Below are 23668 nucleotides of genomic sequence, written 5' to 3'. Positions count from 1 at the left end.
TTCTAGGATTCCGGTTTTTTAGGTATTTCTTGGTCTGCCTCTGATTCTTAGCTATAAAGGTATCCATTGTGTTACCTCTTCTCCATTTCTGTTGGTCTCCATGTGTCTTGCCCAATTAAGTCTTTTTGCTTTCCTATACCTTATATTTTTTTCTTCTATCCCTAAATTTTGTTTCAATTTTCTTTCTCCATCTCCTGTAATATTTGGTCCGAGTATAGTTCTCACGACGACGACCACAGCAGTGATCAAATGGATTCTCCGACAAAAGAAATCTTTGGCATCAACAGAAAGCTGAAAATCAACAAGCCCCCTGGTATAGATGACATTCCTGTCGAGCTTTTCAAATACGGCGGGGAAGAACACCTTATACGAACTAACCCCTCTTAGTTTGGTACACTAAAGAGATGACAGATGAGTGTAGCGTTGGAGGAATCTACAAAAAAGGATATAAGATGGTCTGTTAAAATTACAGGGGGATCGCTTTGCTGTGTACATCCTACGAAATACTTACCTGCTGGTTGAACCAAAAGCTGGTAGAGTATATGGAGAAAGGAGTAGGTAAGTATCAACGTCGTTTCCGCCGTAAACTTTTTCGGTAGAACAATAAATTTAGTAAATGGAAATAATAAACCCTGCCGCCCCTTGAAACCTGGGGGTAAATCCAACACTGCTTGACATTGTTAATTGAATTGAGCGGCGGGTTCACCGCGCGGAAAACGCAGGGTTGGAAACAGACGCACTTTCATTTTTTTTTAATTTGGTTTTGCGAACACCAGAAAAAGAATTCAAAATAAGGTATGTATAAAAATCTTTTCAATTTTGTTAAAAATGTATATTTTTTTTATATTCGGCATGTTAAATTACAAATTATGTAAATATTTCATAACAAAAAATTTCGAAAAGGTAACAAAAATTAAACAAAACATCAATTGCACTGTACCGGGCCTCTATTTTCAATATTCCATATTCTAGAGAAATTATTTTTCAGATGCCTAATTCATAAAACAATCGATAGTCAATTGGACCTTCCTTATTTTATCCAAACCTTTATTTAAACGACAATTCGTTGTTATTACACCGCATGTTGTAAAATTAATAGCAGGGTACTGTATTTATTACATTTATAGTTATAAATGGCACCAATAAGTTTGTTCACACAATGTTTTCGATGAATAAAAGAGAAGATAATTTTTTGTTTGCAAACCCCAAGCTGCAATGGAAATCCCTTACATATTAAGGAACATCTTAAGCTCTAGGTAAAAACAAAGAGGCATGACGCAAGTTGCAGACCTAACCAAAACGTTCATAGTTGAGACGAACCCTCACAATGTGTGGCGGAAATACTAGTAAGACCCCAGAACACGTGGAAGCCTGTTTTCGCAGATAAAACACAGACAGGACAGGTCCACCAATCCGCAGTTCTGGTTCGGTGGAATAGAGGAAGCTACTATTGTACCACGTCTTCTGTAATTGTCAAGCTCATTACCACACATAGGAAAATTGTAGGATTTGACCTAGTGGAAGAGCATTGTTTCCAAGCCAGCGCTCCTGGAGGATTCATCAGATCTGGAAAGACTATGTTACAAATACGACGAGACTCTCATAAATTGAATATTTTTCGTGCTATGTACCGGTGAATAGTTTCTGGGCTTTAATTTATTGATTCAACACCTGGAACAAGTTCTTCTTATCATGTTATATTAGCATATGATGGACTAGATCAGCAAGTCTGAGCCAATTCAATGACAGAATGAAATGCACTTTTTCTATTACCTTCACGGTCACCTGTCCTAATACCGTATAATTTCAGACAGAGGATTTGACCTAGTGGAAGAGCATTGTTTCAAAGCCAGCGACTTCTGGAGGATTCATCAAATATGGAAAGCCTCACGTTATGGTACAAATACAACGAGAATCCCGTAAATTGAATATTTTTTGTGCTATATTCCACTGGATATTTTATGGGCTACTTTTTATTGGTTTGGCAACTTATCTTGCTATATTAGGAAAATATGAACTAGATCAGCAAGACGGTGAGCCAATTCACCGACAGAATGAAATAAACTTCTATTACCTTCACGGTCACCTGTCCTAACACCGTGTAATTTCACAAGAGGATTTGACCTAGTGGAAGAGCCTTGTTTCAAAGCCAGCGACTCTTGGAGGATTCATCAGATCTGGAAATTCTCACGATATGGTACAAATACAACGAATTTTCTTTTTGCTATATTCCGGTGAATAGTTTATGGGCTTCTTATTATGGACCTTATGCACCTTATCTTGCTATACTAGGAAAATATGAACTAGATCAGCATGATGGTGAGCCAATTCACTGACCCAACGAAGTACACAGTTGGGTAAACGTCACTGAATCTGGTAGTTGGCTAGGTCGCAAGGAGATCTTTTTCTATCATTACACCTTCGGGGATTAATACTCCTGAAACAGGATTCAAACAACAGTGAATCACTCCAAAGATCCTGATCAACGTTTGGAAAGAACTCTCATATCGTTTTGACATGTGATACTTTTATATGTAAAAATGTAATAATTATTTATGATGGACAGTTTAATGTAAAAAATATTATAAAGCGTTCGAACCCCTCTATTTAATTTGAAACATTGTGTAGTATCAATTGAATTAAAAAAAATTAGGCGTTTATTGTGTGAATTAACCTCAATAGGCGATTTCTTTTATTGGTATTACTGTACGATACCAACATTATAAGCGACAACAGTTACGTGATCTAATTTTCCGGGTAAATTCTGTACTTTTTCTAAACCCTTTTTTCTACGTAATTTTTTCTCTTGGTTAGTAATTTCCACCAAAACACCATTTTTGTCATCAAAGTACAAATCTTGATCTTCGAGTGTATGACGTTTCGCAGATGTTATACTAATAGTATAACTAATTAGATTTTCGCACAATTGTTTAGCAGATGTACAGGGACCATCTTTACCTGAAATATCAATACTTCATTAATTTTAAAAGTACTATTTCCAAAAAAAAAGTACCAAAATTATAAATTGTTCATTTGAATAACACATCTATTATAAACAACTGTTGGCAAACAAAGTGGGATAAAAAATATTCCAGCTTATCAGTCTACAAAAAAACTCAAAAAAATAATGAAATTTGTTTATAGCTATGTCTATGAGACCAAAATTCAAAGTTCAATGAAGAACCGATGATTTACCTCTTCCAAAAATGTTTCCTCAATAAAAGTCGAAGATTGATGATTTTTTCTTCCATCTAGATAGTATAGTGCGACCAGAAATCGTTCCAAAAGGAATAAAAGTAAATTTAGAACTTTATAAGGGGGTCTGAAACGTTAACGAAATAATTTGACAGTACATTAACCTAAAATATGAACCAATCGCTAGTTTACAACATCCACGTTACTCAACAGATTTAGTACTATGTAACTTCTGGCTATTTACATGACTGGTATTGAGAAGGTCACGGTAGATAACGTGTAAGTCATTGTGAATGAAATTATTTCCGTCATGGATTCAACGTTGAGATAATTGAGAAGGAATAAAATAATTCACTATATTTTTTACACATTTTGCAATCAATCGTAACCTCAATTAATGAAATACACATTATTGAAATCAGATAAATCTTGAAGTTATTGATTCACTAAATTCAAGAAAAGTATTAAGAAAAGATTTAATCGGCAGCCAAATCGAATGAAATTACTAATGTTTTCAATACTGATAAGCGTTGAGGTTAAAATGTCCTGACATGGTCACGTGGCCGAATTAGCTAAGGCAGCATCACAAAAACTTGGAGTTCTCTTTAAGACCAAAAAGCTGTATACCCCGCAACAGCTTCTACAAGGCCCAGATTCATCCATCTTTGAAGTATCTGTCGCACATTTGGAGGTCAGTTTCCAAGCATACCTTGAGAATGCTCGACTCAATACAGAAGAGAGAAAAAGGGATACAGCGTTGATCACAAACTTGGACAGCTCAGAGTATAGAAAAAAGGTCGTAGACCTGAATCTGTTTTACAGATACTGCCACGGCAAATACTCTTCCGAGCTGTCCAACATCTATAGCAATGTTTACAAGACCTACTCGACAGGCAGAAGTGGCTCATAAACACAGAGTTTCGTCTGCTGACGTCCAGGACGTCAATTGATCGGGACTCCTTTCTTTGTAGAATCAGCTATGAAGGTACGTCTTTACATAACTCTACAATTTACAGAAGTTCCAAGGTCAATATCCACAGGCATCCCCATATGGCAGGCATTACTTGAGTGTAATGAGGTGCTTGCTTATTACATAGAAAAAAACTGTCATCAGTTTGTGGCGTGAAAGAGGGACACACACTGGAATCATCTACAACATCTCACAAAAGCGTGCATGCGATTAACATTCATTCTCATACATTTTTTTCACTAAATTATGAGTTACAGTTGCGGTTTTAAGTTTCTAAAGCAAAACAAAACGACAATTGAAGACTACGACTATACTGATTTGTTTAGAGAAGCGAAATGCACTGCATTCGTAATTACTTAAGATTTTGTATTACCCAAGAAAACCGTGAATATCTGTCTTTAATCGATTGAAGCACTGAATGCGTAATCAGCAGTATTTCTAAAGCTATTTTTTGGTAACAAATAAAGACTACAGCTATACTGATTTGTTTAGAGTAAAGCGTGCACGCGATTAACATTTATTCTCATACATTATTTTCACTAAATTATGAGTTACAGTTGCGGTTTCAAGTTTTTTATGCAAAACAAAACGACAATTAAAGAATACGGCTATACTGATTTGTTTAGAAAAACAAAAGGTACTGCATTCGTATTTACGATTTTGAATGAATGGAGAAAATAGCCAAAGACAGTGGAGTAAACAGGTAGAACAGAAATCGAACCCCTTAATTGAGGAAAAGAGAAGAAGTTTTAGAATTATTTTTAATAGGATTCGTCACATTTTGTATTGACATCGCTACCAATTATGTATTTTCATAAAAAACCTACCCGATAACCCATTTTTCAGAATATCTTCCATCAACAATAACTGGAGATCATATCTCTGATTTGGAGTAATGTAAGGTATACCATCTTCATTTCTCACTATAGGTTTTGCATTTGAACTTCTGATATCTATAGCGGTTTTTGATCGTAAAAATTTGTAACCTGCCTCAACTCTTCCCGACGTTGTACTACATTTTTCTCCAGCGGATTTTTTCTCTCTATTCGATGGGGTGGCGTGGGGTGATTTCGATTGCTTCAGATTAGATCCCACAATATCTTGACGAGTTTGACTAGCAGCTTGACGTCTCAAACTGCTGGCTTTATTTTCTGCTACTGCGGATTGCTTATAACCTAAAAATAGTGTTAGGTTTCGTTGTATATAATGATATTTGGAGGTTAGATATTTTAAAATGAGAAACTATCATACTAGTAAAAAATTGGACAAAATTAGTTAAGGTTATAAGTGTATCAGTTATATTGAAAATGAAGAATATTATGTACCAGAGAAGTATAAATGAAGGAAAGAATACTCGCTTAAACTATACATGTGGGAGAGGTTAGGATAGAAATAAACAAAAATGAATAGAATATACTAGAAGATATAGTGTAATAGAAAGAGAATAGAGGAAAAAATATTAAATGAAATGAATAATAGGAAGAGGCTAGGGAAGAATTGACTAATCATAGAAAATTTAAAAGCATGTCTTGTGTGCTGTTGGGATAATCTATTATAGAAGCGTGGATTGTTTACTATTAATTTCAGATAAGCATAAACAGAAGCCATGAAAGAAAATATATATAGATAGTTATGTCATATAAAACAGTCCATTGATTGGAACTTGGTACAAACACTGCTTCAGCAAATCAAGGATAAAAGGAATGACACTGAGATAGTGTACAGTGCATTTAATCTTAAGTTAAACGAAAATTACGTTGGTGTAGAGTTAGAGTTGGACGTTCGAGAGAAAAAGCAGGCCAAAGAAAAAATTGAAACAAGGTGAAAAATTAAATGACTTTTCAACATTACAAAATTGTATATTTCGATATTTTAGACAGTGCGGGGATGAGTATTTAAGAAAAATTCTGGGCAAATAAAATATTGTTCTTGGTTGGTCACCCAAAAATTTTGAATCTTGAAAACTGAAACGTTTCCCTTCGAATAATTTAAAGAAGTCGTCTGTTAATATAGCTACGACAGTGTGGACACCAACAGCAACTTCATAGCGACATAGTCCACTGAGAACAGAAAGAGATGCAGTGACAAAGAAGATGATTTGGACCCAATAAAAGAAGAAGACGTTTACTACTTTGAAAGTAGACATTGTTTCCAGTATTTGACATGTGCTTTGTTTTTTTTTTCGAATTCACATGATCTGTTTATCAACTAGTATGTTGCATATACATTTTTACATGGTTGGTAGTTGATAGTTTTGAATTACACTTCAAAATCAAAAAGATCCTTGACAAGAAACATGTTGTAAACACTGAGTACTTCCAGTGCTAGAGCCGTTGAAGTGTATACAATAGATCATTTGGGTCTCAGTGTATCTGACACCATAATCATAACATACAAACACCGTTTAGGGTAAAGGGTCTCGATTCGAACCTAAAAATCAATTAAATTTCAAATAACACTTACTTTTTTCACTTTTTGGCGTTCCATCCAATGAATTCTGGCTCATAAATGCAGCTATAAGTGGATTATTATATTCGGATTCGCTATTCATAGAATCATTTATGCTGTTTTCTTTAGGAGAATCATTTTTAATTTCCGTATTTATATCCTTACTACTATTATCGTCCTTTTTAGGTTGATTGGAATGACTAATATCGGAATGTTTAACAATGGAAGCGTTTTTATCCTGTATTGGACTATTTTTCACTGAAGACTTATCGGGTAAACAGTTACTAATAACTGTACTTCTATCCATAGAATTCCTACTGGATACATATGTCGTTTTAGATTTCCTAGGGGGTTTCATTGGAGGTTTTTGTCCTACGGGTTCCATTTGTCTAACAGGCTTCTTTAAAGATTGTTTGATTTCTTTAGGTTCTTCTGGCTGTTCTGTTTTTTGTTTGGTACGAACATTTTGTTGATCACTTTTTATATTAACAGCAAATTTACAAACATTTGGATCAAAATTATCTGTAAGTCCATCGCTAGCAACCATAACGATGTCACCTTGTTGCAAAGTTGTAACAGACAGTGTTAGATTGCTTAGTTCTGGATTGATACCGTCCACGGGACCTAAAGCTCCTAAAGCATCCCTCATATCTCTGTTACAGTTTATATCGTGTGAACCTGAAGCATATTAATAAAGTGTGGTGAATGAAGAATACCATTTTTTTAATTTTGAAATGAATTACCTTTGGTGAGCTCTCTAATTCCATATTTTCTAGAATAAATGTAAGCCAAAGTATCACCAACGTTACAAACACAACACACGTACTGAATTTCAGTTTCTATTTTTTCTCCATTGGGTGTTCTAACTCTCCTTTCTAATTTCTGTTTCAATGGTAGTACCACTGCCACCGTCAAAGTAGTCAACATGCCCTTGAGTAAAAAATAAATAAACAAAATGAGATTTTGTGACTTACAGAATCGAAATTTGTTTAGAAGCAAAAAACTGGGTGAAAGAGGACACTAAATCCCAATCTGATGTTTAAAAAGGCAAAGAGAAGATGGAGAAGATTTTGAATTATATAAAAAGTACCTTATTTTCCAAGATGAGATCATGAGCACAATTAAAAGCTCTTAAAAGACATACAAACACTTCTCTTGTACTACTGACAAGATTTACTTTTTCATCCAATACTGCACTTGACAAAGAGCTCTCGTCAGTCTTTATGGTGAGATTTTCGAAAGGTTTTGTATCATTAAATATAGTTTTATTCAAATAATGTAAACTACCATGTACTGCTGACTTAGCTGCTATACTGGCCTTTTCACCTATAAGAAAATTAGTTTTCATTATTAAAAATATAAATATTAATCATCTACATGGCAAATAAGATAAATATACATGATATTTTTTAAAATCAAAGAGTTTAGTAGATGGAGCAATATTAGCATAAGTAAAAATTAATCAATGACTCCTTGGATGTACTATTTTTCAAAAGATAACTGTCAAATTTTGAGTTTATTCTCTGTAGATTGTTTGGGGAGTCACTGCACCTATACCTAGAAGATATTTTGTACTAGAATCTACATCTCATTGTTTTGCTTCCAAAATACATAAACACCTCCCAAAGAAGGCTATTTTTTTGGGGTTTTCGTGTCCACTTCCCAAGGTACTTGAGCCTTTCAGTGAAATTGGGATATTTACAGAGTAGATGCTTTGCTGTTTCCATGTCTTATAGTTAATCAGTGCCATATAAGAAGACCGACCACCAGGTTGATGTTTCCGGTCATCACGATAAGTTATGATCTTTTGGATTGTCTTAGGTCTACAGTATTTCTTCAATAAGACTCCATCTGATCATTTGGTCATCCATTCAGTTCGTTATTGATGTGTCATCTCATGAGGCCACAGTAAGGCTCTGGTCCAAGGTATAGAGTCGTTGCCTCTTTTTTGGCAAGGCTATCTGCCTTATAGCTTGTTACACCCTTTCGTTTGCACTTCCACACTACTTTGGACGTTTACTCAATAGTTTTCAGGACCTTCAAGGTTGCTTGTCCAATCGCACTGCTTGCACTAGCTCAGAACTGACTGTGTACTAGAGAACGCCAGGAAATTTTTTATTGACCAATGTTTGGTGGTCATTAATTAGCACTTTGAATGGAATATCTTTGTCCATTATGCTATGCATTTGATCCATTGGTTTGTCACTGCTTTCTAGCTTCATCAGTTCTAGAATTTTTTTTAGGTGACTTAGATTTAATTTTACTGTCTGGATTGGCTTGTGAGCAGCGCTGAATGTCTCATTCTTCACTATAAGGTTAAGAGGAGGTACGTTTAGTAGGGTAGGTTGACACCGCCCCTGTAATACCTTGACAGACTTTGAATCCTATTCAATTTTTTTGAGCGCCGCGTTTTTGATCATGGGTTTGATGAGTGTTTGGGATACCCAGTATACCATCTTAGGTTTTGAGATTACTTTGTCTAGGTATTTGTTCCAAGTAAAATGGTTTCTAGATATTTCGCTACTATCTGTGATAGTTTGTTGATTAGAATTTTTTAAAGGGAACAGTCTCTCTCATATTTTTAGACAAACAATGGTGTGTTATTAAAGAACTGTTTTAGATGTGACTCTCCTGATGAAAATTAACCTCAATTGACTGTTATACAGATGCGTAAGACAGAGGTAGGAAAACCACAAAGTGCAATTGAGATTTTTACATTATTTTGAACAACTGCGAATCAATTATTTAGAGTGTGTTATTGAAGTTATTTAGGCGAAATGAAAACAATTTTATGCCTCAATACCTTAGAGTGGATTCATCCACTATACATTTAAATCAATATGGCAGTCATCCAAGTGGATTTAGTTCTCCAAAAGCTAGTTAGAACGCAACTTTCGTCTGGGAAAGATATGACTTCTGTATTTTGGGATACACATGGTATATTGTTCGATAATTATTTGAAAGAGGTGGAAAATTGATTCCACATCTACTAAATTTTTCAGATCTGATACCCACAGACTACTGGCAGATTTCAGATCCGAAAAAACTACTTTTAGATAAAAAATATTGTACAAATGAGGTAGTCATTGCTGAAACAGCAGCTTATTTCAAAACTCGAGAAAATACGTTCTGGAAAAGTGGTTGTAAAAGCATTAAACTGATTTGTATGAGTTATTTTGAGACTGCCTTAAAATATAATTCAAATTTGACAGTTCTTAAAGAATATCGTTTAATAGCTGTCAAAATAATGAATTAATAAAAAGAGCAACAACAAAGTATCAAAGTGAGAAATATGCTTGTTGTTTAGAAAATATGTGAATAGAATACAAAATGAGCATGTGAAAAAATCATTTTGGAAAAACTTTTCCTTGGAAATCTTAGGTTAAAAAATTATACAAAAATATATACATAGAGTGGGTCTTGAATTACAACAATCCTTTCAGAGATAATTGAAAAAAAATATTTTTGGAAAATGATACCTTGGAAAAACTTAGAAAAGTTTGAAGCACTGCTCTCACACATTTAAAGCAGAGCAGATAATGAAGAAGATATGTTACATTATAACAAAAAAAAATACCCCTGGATAGTCCTCAAGTGAATTCTACAATTTAACATACCCCAATTAACTCCATCTGCTACGGCTAGAATAGCAGAATCTTTTCTAGCAATTATACCAAAACAATCAGCAATAGGATTTCCATTTTTATTTTTAGTGACTTGATTTCTGTCGTAAAGGGAATCGGAAAGTCCATAAGCATATTCAGATTTCCTTCTCCATTCTTTCGGAAGCAACAAATCATCATTTTGAAGCCTAGAGTTATTCGTAACGTTTTCATCACCTAAAATAAATTAAAGTTAAATACTGTTTTATAATATTCATTATTCTTACTGGAACTTTTCCAATAATTTCATCAACGCAGAATTTAGATTATTTACCAATTCAAGCATCGTTTGTTAAGGGCAAAATGATTATTATATATGATGATAATAAATATATTAAACATTACAAATGATAATTACATGGTACTGATTAACATTTTTCTTTTTTATCCAGCTTTTTAAAGATAATTCCAAATCACTAATTTGAATTCATCAAGGATTTTCCACAAACCAATAATATTAAAAAATAATAAAAGACTGGAAAAATTGATGAAAATGTATCTAATTGACAGACAATTTAGAACAATAATAATAAAGCTTCTCAATATCAGCCCATTTTCTCTCTCTCGTTCGAGACACTTTATCTATACTGCGCATGCTTGACAATGCACAGAACCGAGATGGAACGTCGGAGGATAGAGAAATAGTTGTCATTCTGTCTTCCTTAGTTGGAACAGCTTCCACTTATAAAAACTGTCCATATAAAAGTATTAGATATATACCCTCGAGGCAGATAGTACCGTTCTGGCACATTCATCAGATTATATAGTTGTTCTATCTAGCCATAAAAATTCCTGAGCACCTATAAGACCAAATTTTTCACATTCTAGACTGATAAAATTTCTTAGAAAATGAAAATCAACAAAATAAAAGCACACAACATAACCTTCATTATTAATAAAGACATAATTGAAGACAATACATATTATAAACTATGTTACTGTAGACGGAGAGCTAGTTACATAAAACAACAACGATTTGGTACACGACGTTTGAATTCATCACCGAACGGAATTTCTGGCAGCTTGTTTTCCTCGATGATAAATTTGCCGGAAAAACTGATCAGGTTCACGCATGAAAGTTTTTTTCATACTTCTGTTCTACTGTGCAATAGTGCCAGAAATGTATCTGGTTGGAAAACTGCTGCCAGAATAGACTCAAAGTTCCGGAAAATCTATACCGAAAAACCGACAAGGTACAATCGTAAAACTTTTTTCATATTTTTTTGAGGACCTTAATTAAGAGCGCAGACCAAAGGACAAGCAAACAAAGCCAACCGAATATCAGATACACTCCGGGACATCTGGAATAATACCAGTTTGAACAAAAGGGCAGTTAAAATATATAAAACCTGCGTTAGACCCATATTAACATATGCTATAAAAACAACATCATTCAACAACAGAAATGAAAATACTCAGAAACATATGCGGATACACACTAAGAGACAGAAAGAAAAACAAAGACACGAATGTTAGGTGGAAGACATACTCAGATGGGGACGCAGAAGAGCTTGGAACGAACACGTGGACAGGATGACCAGAGAAAGATTAGCAAAGATCCAACGAGACGGTAAACCATGGACACGACGACCTTTAGGAAGACCTCCAAAAAGATGGATGGATTCATGGACATCAACATTTCAAGGATGACAAGTTGGAAACTACAGGCCTAAGGCCTACAATACGTTGAAGAAGAGTTAAGAGCGGTGCAGAAATCGGGCTAGTCGGAAGACACTCTCCAGAAGCGATCGAAAGTTCGGAAATGATATGGTACACGCCTGAAATTTTTTTTATACGGAAATGTCGACGTGAAAATGAAGAGATAATCAAAAGTAACCTATCAGATGAAGAGACAGACAATGCTTTGGATGCAGAGAATGATACTGATAATAGCGAAAATGACATGGAAAGCGAGATGCCAGACCGACGGTGTAATTTCTTCAATAAATGAGCGAAATTAGCGATGATTGAGAGAAAGAAAGTGGAAGCGGAAATAATCATTCGAAATTTTGTTTATTTTTTGAGTATTATTATAATTGCTCGAGGAAAACCGAAATAAATTTAATTTAGCAAACACAACAAATGTAGTTGGTGAAGATGTTAAGTACAATTTACTGCAAGATCTCCAATAGATAAAGTTATTTATTTTCTGAAGTCTGGAAGGGCTCAACAGCGAAAAATATTTTTCAAAACGTTTAATTGCTTATTCCAAATGCAAAAACTATATTTAATTTTTACATGCGATAACCGGCTGCGACACTTCGTCAACATTGTACAGAAGAGGAAAAACGTCAGTTGACTGCGGTAAAGTATTTACGGAAATTGATTTCATACAATAATTACGGAAGGAATTCGTTTTCTTGTTGCGGTATTTGGAGCTCCAAAAAAAAAATTACTTGCATTGATAAATACCGATACTTGACTTTTGTAAAAAATACGCGAAATAAGAACAACTATCATGTCTTCCTCCAACATTATCATCTGCTATTCAACACTTTTATCGAGTATACTGTCAAATTCAAACATTGCTAGGCATTCAACTGAACCCAGAAGTTGGAAATCGATAGATAATACTCTGGAACCGATTAAAACTTTACTCCCAACTGCTCCAGAAAAATTTGCAACAAAGGTTGTAGGGCCAAATGTGGCAGTTTTCCAGGGTGTACCAATTGCCAAGGTCAGTCTTGCTTAAATGTCCAGTTGAGTACAATAGAGGAAGACTGCTGTGATTTTAATGAAGAGACCAATGACTGAACTATATTTGAACAATTTATGAACATCCAGCAAGAGGAAGAGGATGAAGAATAAATCGAAGAAGACATGACTGTTGAAGTAGACTTTCAAAAGTATGAATCTGATTAAAATATCTAGAGAAATCAAAACAATAGATAACCCAATGTTATTATCAATAATAAGGTAATATCTAGAACTTGACGGGTATTGTTCTTTTAAATTATCCTGACGGTTAGTGGAGTAGGCCTACAGGGGTAACTACGGTAAAAAAACGAGCATACTAACTCACAGGTGGCGTGGAAATTTCATTATCAATAAATTATACCATAATTAGGGTTGGTTGAAAATATCAACACAAGAAAAGATGTTTTTATTTAATAATTGTTAAGAAGGTGAAATGATTAAAAAAATGGTGAAATATTTTTTTAAACATAGCAAAGAAGGAATCCATAAATTAAAGCATTTCTAGAAGGCTTTGATCTGTTTTGTCGTGGTCTTGTCAATATCAGGAATGGCTTTGAAACGTTTCCTATTTAGCACATTTTATTATTTTGGGTATAGTGACATGGTACCAAATCTGATGGGCTAGTCCTAGACAGATAGCGATCAAATAAAAAGCGACTTGTGACTCTGCGAGTTATTATGATGAAGAAAATAAACGTTTTTAAAACGGGCCGTCATTACCCCAATAGCCTGTTCAAAAGAACAAGTTTGTAACCTTTATGCACAATTTCATCGTTGCCGAAATTCATTGCCAATTTTAAAACGTTCATACCACTTGCAAACAGTCTCAAAGTTACTAGATCGTCACCGATTGACAGATTTTAACCTCTCATGAGCTGGTTTGGCACTTTTCTTCAAATCAACATAAAATTTGGAATCCAAAGATGTTATTTCTTGCCATTTTCATGCCTATTTCTTCGTTTTGAAAACGTTCCATTACCTCAATGGCCTGTTCAAAACAACAAGTTTGTAGCTTTTTAGCACAATTTCATCGTTGCCGAGTTCATTACCAATTTTAAATCGCTCATACGACTCGTAAACAGTCTCAAAGTTAGTAGATCATCGCCTATTGACAGATTTTAACCTTTCATGAGCTAGTTTATCACTTTCTTCAAATCAACATAAAATTTGGAAACCAAACACAGTAAGAGGTATACTAATTGAAATAGATACACCATAAGTAAATGCTGATATAAAAACGTGTTCACAGTATTTTTCATCGCACTTGGTCTATTAGTAGTAATAAATAATTTTTTATGTTAATAAAGCACACCATTATAAAGTAAAGCTTAAATACAGTGTTAAAAACGCAACGCAAAATAAGAAAGTTAGTAAAAATAAGTAAACAGATAGGAGAACTTGATTATTTTTGCTATTTATAAATAGAAATATCCTCAACATGCACATGCAGTATGAAACAAATCTATAATTTTAGCTACAAGTAATGATATATTTCAAATTTTTGTTATATCATCTGAAATAGAACCTCTTTTTACTCACAGGCACTCTTTATAACTATCCCCCTTTCTTCTAATGTTCACTATAATAACTCTACACAGGGTAACTTTAGGCGGGTTATACACATCTCGCACAGTGCGACTAACATTTTTGATAACAGTAGCACTGTGCGAGAGTTGAGAACTTTTTGGCGCTAAGTTCATTGGAAAATTTCCTCGTCGAATGATGAAATATTCAGTACACCCTTATTGGCGCAAAAATGTTGAAAGAAGCCAATACATAATCAGCAAACAGCTCTTAGAACACCCAGAACAGTTCCAGAAGTTGTACCGCATAAATCCAGACACGTGACCTTCTGAGAGACCATTGTGACATAAAGAATAGTAGATGGCGTGATTCTGTTGGTGTTGAGGAACGACTCAGTATTTCCTTAAGGTAATACATTCTCAACGCTGTACACTGTGGGAAAGAGAGCGTCAGAGTTGCCTGCTTATGACCGTGAGACTTGGAAATGTGTTTTGCGCATGTTCCAACTTAAAACTCACGCTGCCTACACCAACTGATCGGTTCCTAGTAACGTTGCACGCGACTAGAACACGAGCTGTTCCATAGCAGTCTCATATGTGTGTTAGCTCCACGTGACTAACACAATTTGGTTTTCCAGCTGCATGCTAGTAAAAAAGAAAAATGTTAGTCACACACATACGTGTGTATGTATGTATTCTAACCTGAATTGTAGTCTACCCACTAGTTTCTTAAGGGGTCTATTCAGGTGAAAATAATTCCTCTGGTCAATTCATCAGCTTCCAGGTAGTATCTTCACTTATCATAGTCCTACTGTGTCGTCCCAGTATACCAATTTTTTTTGTTCGTTTAGTTTTTTCCTATTTCATAAACGGTTCTTGCCCCCAAAAGAGTATTTGCGCCTTTTATCTGCTAATTTATCAATTATCTCACTTCCTTCTACCCTAGTACCTGGGTAACTAAGTTATTTCTGCATAGTTCTTAACTGCTTAACCATTCTCAATCGATTTTACAGCTGATTTCAGAAGATCTTATCTCTTTAATGGCTGTCTTGGTATAGACATGATTACGAGGTTTGTTACGCAAGCACCATCTCGAGAAACCGTGGTTTTTCGATTTCAATCAAGGTCGCACTTCATCACGGGATGAATTTCGTGAAGGTCGCGCGTAAACTGATATTGCAACATCGTCATTTGACATACCGTCAGATTGAGGCATATTTGGGCATTAGTTCCACTAGCATACATTCGATATTGCATGAACATGTTCGCGTTGGTGCAAGAAATGTTGAAAAAAATTCAACCACGGTATCTATAAGATCGTGATAGGCAATGATTCATGGGTCCATGCACATGAAGCCGAAGCTAAACAATAATATACTGTGGGGGTTTTCAAGAAGAGCCAAATTCAATAAAAGTTGTTCGTGCTCGAAGAATCTTCGATACAACTGGTCGTTTATTTTTTGGAATAACTGGACATGTCACCACCTTTCCATTAGAGCCACGTAGTTCGGTCAATTCTGAATGGGACACCAGCATTTGTTTGCCAGAATTGTTCGTAAAAATCAGTCACCAATCGCAGAAGACGAATCATTCTCCATCACGACAATTCGAGCTCTCCCTTAGAGTTTTTCCAAATTTTACAATCTTTTTTTCCAGACTCGTACACTACTATCCCACTTTTTTTGAATAACATTTAATGGTATCATTTATTAATGGCCTTATGTTCACATTTGTTTATTTTATATTGGATGTCTTGGAGGAAATGTTAAAAAGATTATTTATCTGTAAAAAGAATTCTCCCTTTATATGATTTTACCATTTTTTGATAAAAGTAAACATTTTGGGTATTATTTCCATCTTTTGATGGATGGATTATGGATAAACGTTATTAAAAAAAATTTACTCATGATTTTGAAACTCTCTTTGCAATTTCTAGATATAAAGCTATCCAAAAAAAGATACAAACATCAATTTAGAATTAGAAAAAATAGAAGAGATCATTTCAGATTCTATATATTTGACTCGAATATTTGTGTTAACTATGGTGTTAATAAACCAAACGAGCTCCTACTAAACCCTACAAAATTCAATGCAATGTTCGACAGGCACATAAGGGGCAAAAATCAAACAAAATATGTAGCAAAAATAAACATTTCATGGCATAAGAAACGCACAAAATGTGTAATTTGTGGAGCAGATGAAATATTTCAAAATTACTTGAACAGTTTAACAAAGTATAATAAACAATTTGATTAAACGATTTCTCTTATATCAGTCCAAAAAGAATGATATTTCCATAACTTTTCGCTAAGTAGCACAATCAATCTTTTAAAAAATATTTTGTGTGACTAAAAAATTAGCTGTACTTTCAAATTTATTTTGATTGCATTATATCTCAAAATTACATGCACAAGATGCTTTTGTAATGGCCTCGTTTTGTGCAACATTTTGATGACGATAAATTGCAGATTTCAAATCAACTACTTTATTTTTGGTTTCATTATTCCACCGAAAACGATGCGAATTGTTTTGTGATAGGTTAGGTTATTTAAAATAAAATTTCCTTTGAAAGAAAACAAAAACCTTTATATTCTTCAACTAAATAATTAGGTTTTTTTATCATCCACTCCAACCCACAATGTCACGCTTCGTCGACACACTCTCTCACCCACAATGTCACACTTCGTCGACCCACTCTCTCACCCACAATGTCACACTTCGTCGACCCACTCCCACCCACAGTGTCACACTTTGTCGACCCACTCTCTCACCCACAATGTCACACTTCGTCGACCCACTCCCACCCACAATGTCACACTTCGTCGACCCACTCCAACCCACAATGTCACACTTTGTCGACCCACTCTCCCACCCACAATGTCACACTTCGTCGACCCACTCTCCCACCCACAATGTCACACTTCGTCGATCCACTCTCTTACCCACAATGTCACACTTCGTCGACACACTCTCCCACCCACAATGTTACACTTCGTCGACCCACTCTCCCACCCACAATGTCACACTTTGTCGACACACTCTCCCACCAGCAATGTCACACTTCGACGACCCACTCTCCCACCCACAATGTCACACTTCGTCGACCCACTCTCCCACCAACAATGTCACACTTCGACGACCCACTCTCCCACCAACAATGTCACACTTCGTCGACCCACTTTCCCACCCACAATGTCACACTTCGTCGATCCACTCTCTTACCCACAATGTCACACTTCGTCGACCCACTCTCCCACCAACAATGTCACACTTCGACGACCCACTCTCCCACCAACAATGTCACACTTCGTCGACCCACTTTCCCACCCACAATGTCACACTTCGTCGATCCACTCTCTTACCCACAATGTCACACTTCGTCGACACACTCTCCCACCCACAATGTCACACTTCGTCGACCCACTCTCACCCCCTTAACGTGTGACGTAATTTATGGACCTAACCACAAATCCCACTCCCACCCACAATGTCACACTTCGTCGACCCACTCTCCCACCAACAATGTCACACTTCGTCGATCCACTCTCACCCCCTTAACGTGTAACGTAATTTATGGATGAACCCTTGTGAGAGGAGTGAGCTAAGAATAGGGACCCTGAGTACCAGTTATTCATTTACTTTAACTGAGCCTGGGGAAGTAAGGTTATACTTGTTTCTGTATTGTTAGGCCAACTTAACCTAACCTAACATGAGAATAGAAATACTTGTTTATCTTCAAAAATCTATTCAATTTAAATGTTTTAAATTAATCTAAAGCATAATGGACTGTCTATTAAGTCAAACATTAATAATTTTTCTATTTGAATGTATACAATTTGACACATTAATTTTGACTCGCTCTGTAGGTGCAATATAATTTATTTCATCCCCCCTATACACAGTTATAGAAATTTTTCAAAAAAAGCAACAAATTTATTTTCTCTTCTTTTTTATTTTTGGATTAAATTGTGTATTGTGCATTTCTTATAAAATGATTTTGGAATATGCCAAATCATGCTTGAAAAATATTTTACCCCTAGTATTTGGCCTTTCGATTTGGATAACTTTTCCTCTTTTCTGATGGCGAAAGGGATTACCCTCACTTTTAGATTTAGAAAGATTATAATTTTCATTTCTTTTCTCCGTTTGTCGTGGATCTCTTTTCACAGAAGAGACATTTTCCTTTGAAATTTTCTTCTGAGTTGTGTCTTTGGGAGCATCTTTTTTATTATCTACTTCCTCATTCTTTTTCCGATCCGTTTCATTGTTTTCTACTAAATTATTTTTACGTTCCGAAGGTTGGGAAACGGTATTTGAATAAAAACTTTTGTCGATCTTAGTTTTTTCGATTTCTATATTAAAATCCTTGATGCTACCTAAACTATGACTTTTGCTATGTCTCTTTGGTCTGTTTATAACACAGTATTCATTTCCAGCAACTTTTATAACCATTGTTGTATTATCTATCGGTTGTCCTGGGCTGATTTGGTTAGGAGATTTTTTTGGTAAAGTAGGTTGTACTGAAAGAAACCCATTACAAGAATACTACAATTACAATTTAATCTATCCACCAAAAATCAACTAAACTATTAAATAAAGTGTATTTACATAATGTTTCACCAATTTTGAACCATCATAAATAAAGAAGAATTAGTTCAGTGTGACATAACAAATATTAAATAACATTTAGTCTTGGATAGACCCATTGAAACATCGAAGAATATGATACATGAAGACAATAAGGAAAAAATAGGTTTAGATAGTTTATATACAACTTTTATTTGTATTTTTTTCAATTCTTTAATCAATATTTATAGAGAAAAAAAATTATTGAAAATTAAAAAATTTTGTAGGTAGTTTAAACATTTATTCTAAAATAAATTTTGGTTAATGTGAAAAATGGTGTATAAATCGTGTTTTGTACCAGGAAATAAAAATACCACGACTAAAACACCTGATAAAGTTTTTTTATGAAAGAAAATTCGAATATACTACAACAAAAATAGTTTGAAAGTTTTGGTCGTTTTGACGATCCTGCGAGATGTAATTATTTTTGTTGCCAGGATCACTTTAATGTAAGTAAGATTCTAATTAAACTTTTATTTTAATATGTTATAATAATTGAGTTGATTATACTTTTAATTTAAAATGTGATTATGTAATAATGTAAGAACTTAACCTATAAATAGTCATTTACGTTATAAGCCCGGGAAGTGGTTTAGTATGGTGCGAGTTAGATGTTTATGGACGAGGACGTTTTGTTTCATACTATTTTCGGTTTTAAATAAAAAGTAAAATGATATTAAAATGTCATATTTGATAATTTATAGAAAAATAGATCCCTCAATTATTCTCTTATTATTCAAAAAAAAAAAATAAAAATTAACAGAAGTCACTATTTGCAAGTTTTGACACAATTTTATAGTTGATTTACTACAATATTCTGACTTGGAGACTGAGCAATGTACTATGGAGACTTTCATAGAAAGTGAAGCCATGAAGTGGGTAATAAAGGCATACAAGGAATAAAATCATAAAGCCCGGCGACCTGACTGGGAATCTCAACAGCTTCTAAAGGAATTCAGAAATAGCTTTCCCACAAGGCTCATTAATATTCTACACTGATGGCTGAAAAACAGGAAATCGACAAGTATAGGAGAAATACACAGCACAGGAATCAAAGTCACTATTCCAATGGGCTCAGAATCTTCCATTTCCAGGTGGAAATATACAGTAAGCAGCTCGTTATGCACAAAGTACCTACCTAGGTTTAAAACGATCGAAAAAGTTTCTTTCCTACTCCACCAATTGATCTTAAAAGGCTCTTTCATTGAACAAAGATGAGCTAAGGAGAATTACGGCTATGCTTAATGGACACTGAAGAACATAGGAGAAACTCCTGTAAGCTCTAGTCATTTCTATAAGGAACCAAAGGAAGCCCCCAAATACTTCTTTTTTGAGTGCAGGGTAATCAATAATAAATAAAAACTACAGTGCTTAAATTCAAGCTTTCAAAGCCAGCAGAGGTAAGCTGTATAGCCCCAAGGCAGGTAGCTCACTTTGCAAAGTCATTGCTACCTGTCTGATGAACAGTCCAGAGTACACAATAGATCAATGGATCAAAGGGTTAGAGAGATATATTCACGACCTTACACCCTAGCTCATCTTATCTAATCTAAGGGAACAAGAAAAAAAAAAGAAAATATACGGTCTGTCTCAAATTGGAATGAATTAAAGAGTTGATTATTTCATTAGATTAAAGTAAATCAAGATAATTTAAAATTATTATTACCAGGTTACAGTAAAAAATATTAATTTTTGAATTTGTAGTCCTGTCAAAAAATGAAAAGAAACAGTCAACAGTGAATTTTAAAATTAATATATCATAATTACATTTCTTATAATTCTTTATGATCAAAAATTATTATTTCTTTTATTAAAGATTTGCAAATATAAGGAATAAATGTATGAATAAATAGGAAATAATATAATCATGGAAAAAAATCAAGTATTACTACAAACCTCCCTCAAAAACAGTGTTAATGATCTAAAATATGCAATTTATTGTTATTTCAACCGTTTTTTCCTATATAAATCAAGTTTTTAAGTGGATTAGCTAAGAATGCAGTTTATTCATTGGAAATTTTGGTGGATTGATCAAATTATAACTATTCAGCTCTTCACACAGTTACCAAATTGTACTGAGAACAAAAAAAATAATTATTAGCACTTTTAATGAATACTTACTGTCTGTTTCATCATCATGTGTATCAATGTAATCGATATCTTCATCCATTACTGACAAATGTTTTTCAATTCTTTTAACAGTAGTTAAACCTCCGTTTGGTCCTGTGTAGCAACCCACAACAGTATCCGATCCATTGTTATAAACACCTAGATCATAATTGGGTAAATCGGTAGGATTTTTTCCATAAATGATCGGAGGGCCGTCGGTTATGGTGATATGGCTTTATAAGAAACTTGAAACATCAATATGACTCTAAAAATGAAGTATTTAAAACTTACCCCTGTAAATATTTCGTTACGAAGGAGTTCTCGTTAATGTTGTGCCTTCGTCTTTGTTCATTGTGGAAACTTAGTTGCCTGAAATAACTAGAAACTCTCTTTCTAAGTGATGGCATAGCTAAAAGAATACTAAATGTTAACTAGTTTAAATTATCCATAATTAACCTCATTTTACCTTTTTCGATTATTACTGATTTTGGTTAATATCTGTTTATATTATTTAGGATATCATTTTTATGGAAATAAAATTATTACTATATTATCTGTCGATTACTGGATTAATAAAAAAATAATGGTCACACCCTAAACTAATAACAATTTTTGTAACTTGTTATTTTTGCAATGTTTTCATAACCTCCAGGAAATTCTTCTTTTATATCTTTTTGATGGTCTTGATCATTAGTCTACTCTCCCAGTTTTTTCTATTCTATTCTTTTATTTTTTAAATTTTGCTCAAAATTGTATATAAACGGTAAGAGTAAAGGAATATGAATCGTCTATAAAAGATACAAAAGTGAAAGGTACGTTTTAGCGGTTATGTTATTCGTAAGAATCGTGAAACTTTTATATCAAAGTCTCTTCTGATGATTCTACAGTAAGAAGACATGTAATATTCAGATTACGGGGGTTGTATGATAGGTTTTGTTGAGCTTCTGGCTGAAAATTGACTTTTGAAACTCAAAAATCCGTAAATCCATGTGTCTTTAAAATCAAATTCTATGATAGTTTTCCATAAAATATGTATAACACTCAAATTTCAAGGCATGCATAACTAAATAAACTGTTTGCCATTGACAACTGTATTGATCCGTCAGAGTGTAAAAAGCTGGTCGAATTTTTTAACTGTTTATACGAAGCCTCATAATGGACCTCTTGCCTTTAGTTCCAAAAAATTTCACTAATCACGAAGTTACACCAAGCATAAGAGCGGCTTTACAAACAGAGCTAGATGGAAATATTTATCCAAAAGATATTGCGGAAAATTATGTTCAGAACATTCATTATGAAGAAGGGGATTATTTACTTGAAAATGCAAAATCAGTAATTGATGTAAGTAATGTCTAATAAGTTAGTGTATTTTGTTTTCGTGAGGCAATTATTAATTCGAAAAGTATATAGTAATTAATTTTTTGAAATCTCGTATTTTTTAAAATAAAATGCTTGGTCTTTTAGTCAGGACATACCCGCTCCAGAAACTCACGAGGCGCCGATTTATTCAGTTCCTCGCTTTGTTCATCTGAATGCACCTGCTCTTTGGCAATACTTTGATTTCTTACTGGGATTTTTCCTTTTTTGACAACCACAGGATCAATAATCGTTTGTCACAAGATGATCACGAGCTCAAATTCTCTTATTAATATTGAAAATAAACTCTTCACGTTAGAATAAACAAATTATATCGTATGCTGTCTTCAACAAATTCGAAGAAATATCCACGAAACATCGGTCGCATTCGGCAGACGAAGTCGTACAACTGTTGAACAACCTTAGAGGAATCGTTCGATGGCGCATACGCTACAAATTCGATACGTTCTGGAGCGAACGCCATATTCCAAAATGCTTTTAATTTGTTCTTGGTAACGATAGCGGATCTGAAACATGAGAAAAATGAACAAAAACTGATACAGAACAAGACCAGGAATTTGATGTTCTGTGATCAAACGTTAAGCTGTAGCCTTCTTAGACGGAAATGATTGCATTCGGTCAAGAAGATGAGAAAAATAAACTGGAGCTCTATAAATTATTCGTTTAATCTAGTTTTGAATTATAACATGAATGCTGGTTATACATCGTAATTAAAAAAAAAAAAACTAGATGAAGTACCACTAGCACAAATAAAAAGCGTTTCGAAGTATGGCGTTCGCTCCAGAACGTGTTGAGTTTGTAGTGTATGTGTTACCGAACGTTTCCTCTAGGGTTTTATAGTCTTTCCATATCAAATTAAGAAATGAAAAATGTTTACTCCCCGTATAAAATTCGGTAAACAACCCGTCAGTCCACGTGGACTCATCATCTTCACTGTTTACCAATGAAAACATCGAATCGTAAACATAAATGCATTTCTATTGGCCGAAGCTGTTGGAAAGCGTATGTACACAATTTCTTCGAAATATTCCTGCCAGACTGTCTGCGATAAGCAGTGGGGT

General features: G+C 34.3%; 1 protein-coding gene across 4 annotated transcripts; it reads right to left on the bottom strand.

Moving 5' to 3' along the window:
- Nucleotides 1-817: 817 nt before the first annotated feature.
- Nucleotides 818-21898, bottom strand: LOC130452895 (PP2C-like domain-containing protein CG9801). Of its 4 annotated transcripts, none has more exons than XM_056792398.1 (10): nt 21697-21898; nt 21522-21639; nt 21243-21463; nt 18530-19015; nt 10231-10452; nt 7704-7939; nt 7357-7543; nt 6629-7291; nt 4993-5340; nt 818-2958 (listed from the first exon to the last, which is right to left on the bottom strand). In XM_056792398.1, the coding sequence occupies exons 2-10, from the start codon at nt 21635-21637 to the stop codon at nt 2702-2704; spliced, it is 2736 nt and encodes a 911-aa protein (XP_056648376.1). In that variant the 5' UTR covers nt 21638-21639; nt 21697-21898; the 3' UTR covers nt 818-2701. The 4 variants fall into 4 exon arrangements, with proteins under 4 accessions (XP_056648376.1, XP_056648377.1, XP_056648379.1 ...); XM_056792399.1 differs by having other exon boundaries at nt 21522-21650; nt 21697-21886; XM_056792401.1 differs by lacking the exon at nt 18530-19015 and having other exon boundaries at nt 21697-21892.
- Nucleotides 21899-23668: the final 1770 nt, after the last annotated feature.

This window comes from Diorhabda sublineata, chromosome 2 (genome assembly GCF_026230105.1).
Source record: "Diorhabda sublineata isolate icDioSubl1.1 chromosome 2, icDioSubl1.1, whole genome shotgun sequence".
NCBI classification, from domain to species: Eukaryota; Metazoa; Arthropoda; class Insecta; order Coleoptera; family Chrysomelidae; genus Diorhabda; species Diorhabda sublineata.
This window is presented reverse-complemented; position numbering and strand designations above follow the sequence as displayed.

What these genes read in the sequence shown, in the direction of transcription:
- LOC130452895 (XM_056792398.1), bottom strand. Translation starts at nt 21,637, where the DNA reads ATGCCATCACTTAGAAAGAGAGTTTCTAGTTATTTCAGGCAACTAAGT. An exon ending in GTAACGAAATATTTACAGGG is followed by an intron (nt 21,464 to 21,521) that starts GTAAGTTTTAAA and finishes TTTCTTATAAAG; the next exon opens with CCATATCACCATAACCGACG. An exon ending in ACATGATGATGAAACAGACA is followed by an intron (nt 19,016 to 21,242) that starts GTAAGTATTCAT and finishes GGTTTCTTTCAG; the next exon opens with TACAACCTACTTTACCAAAA.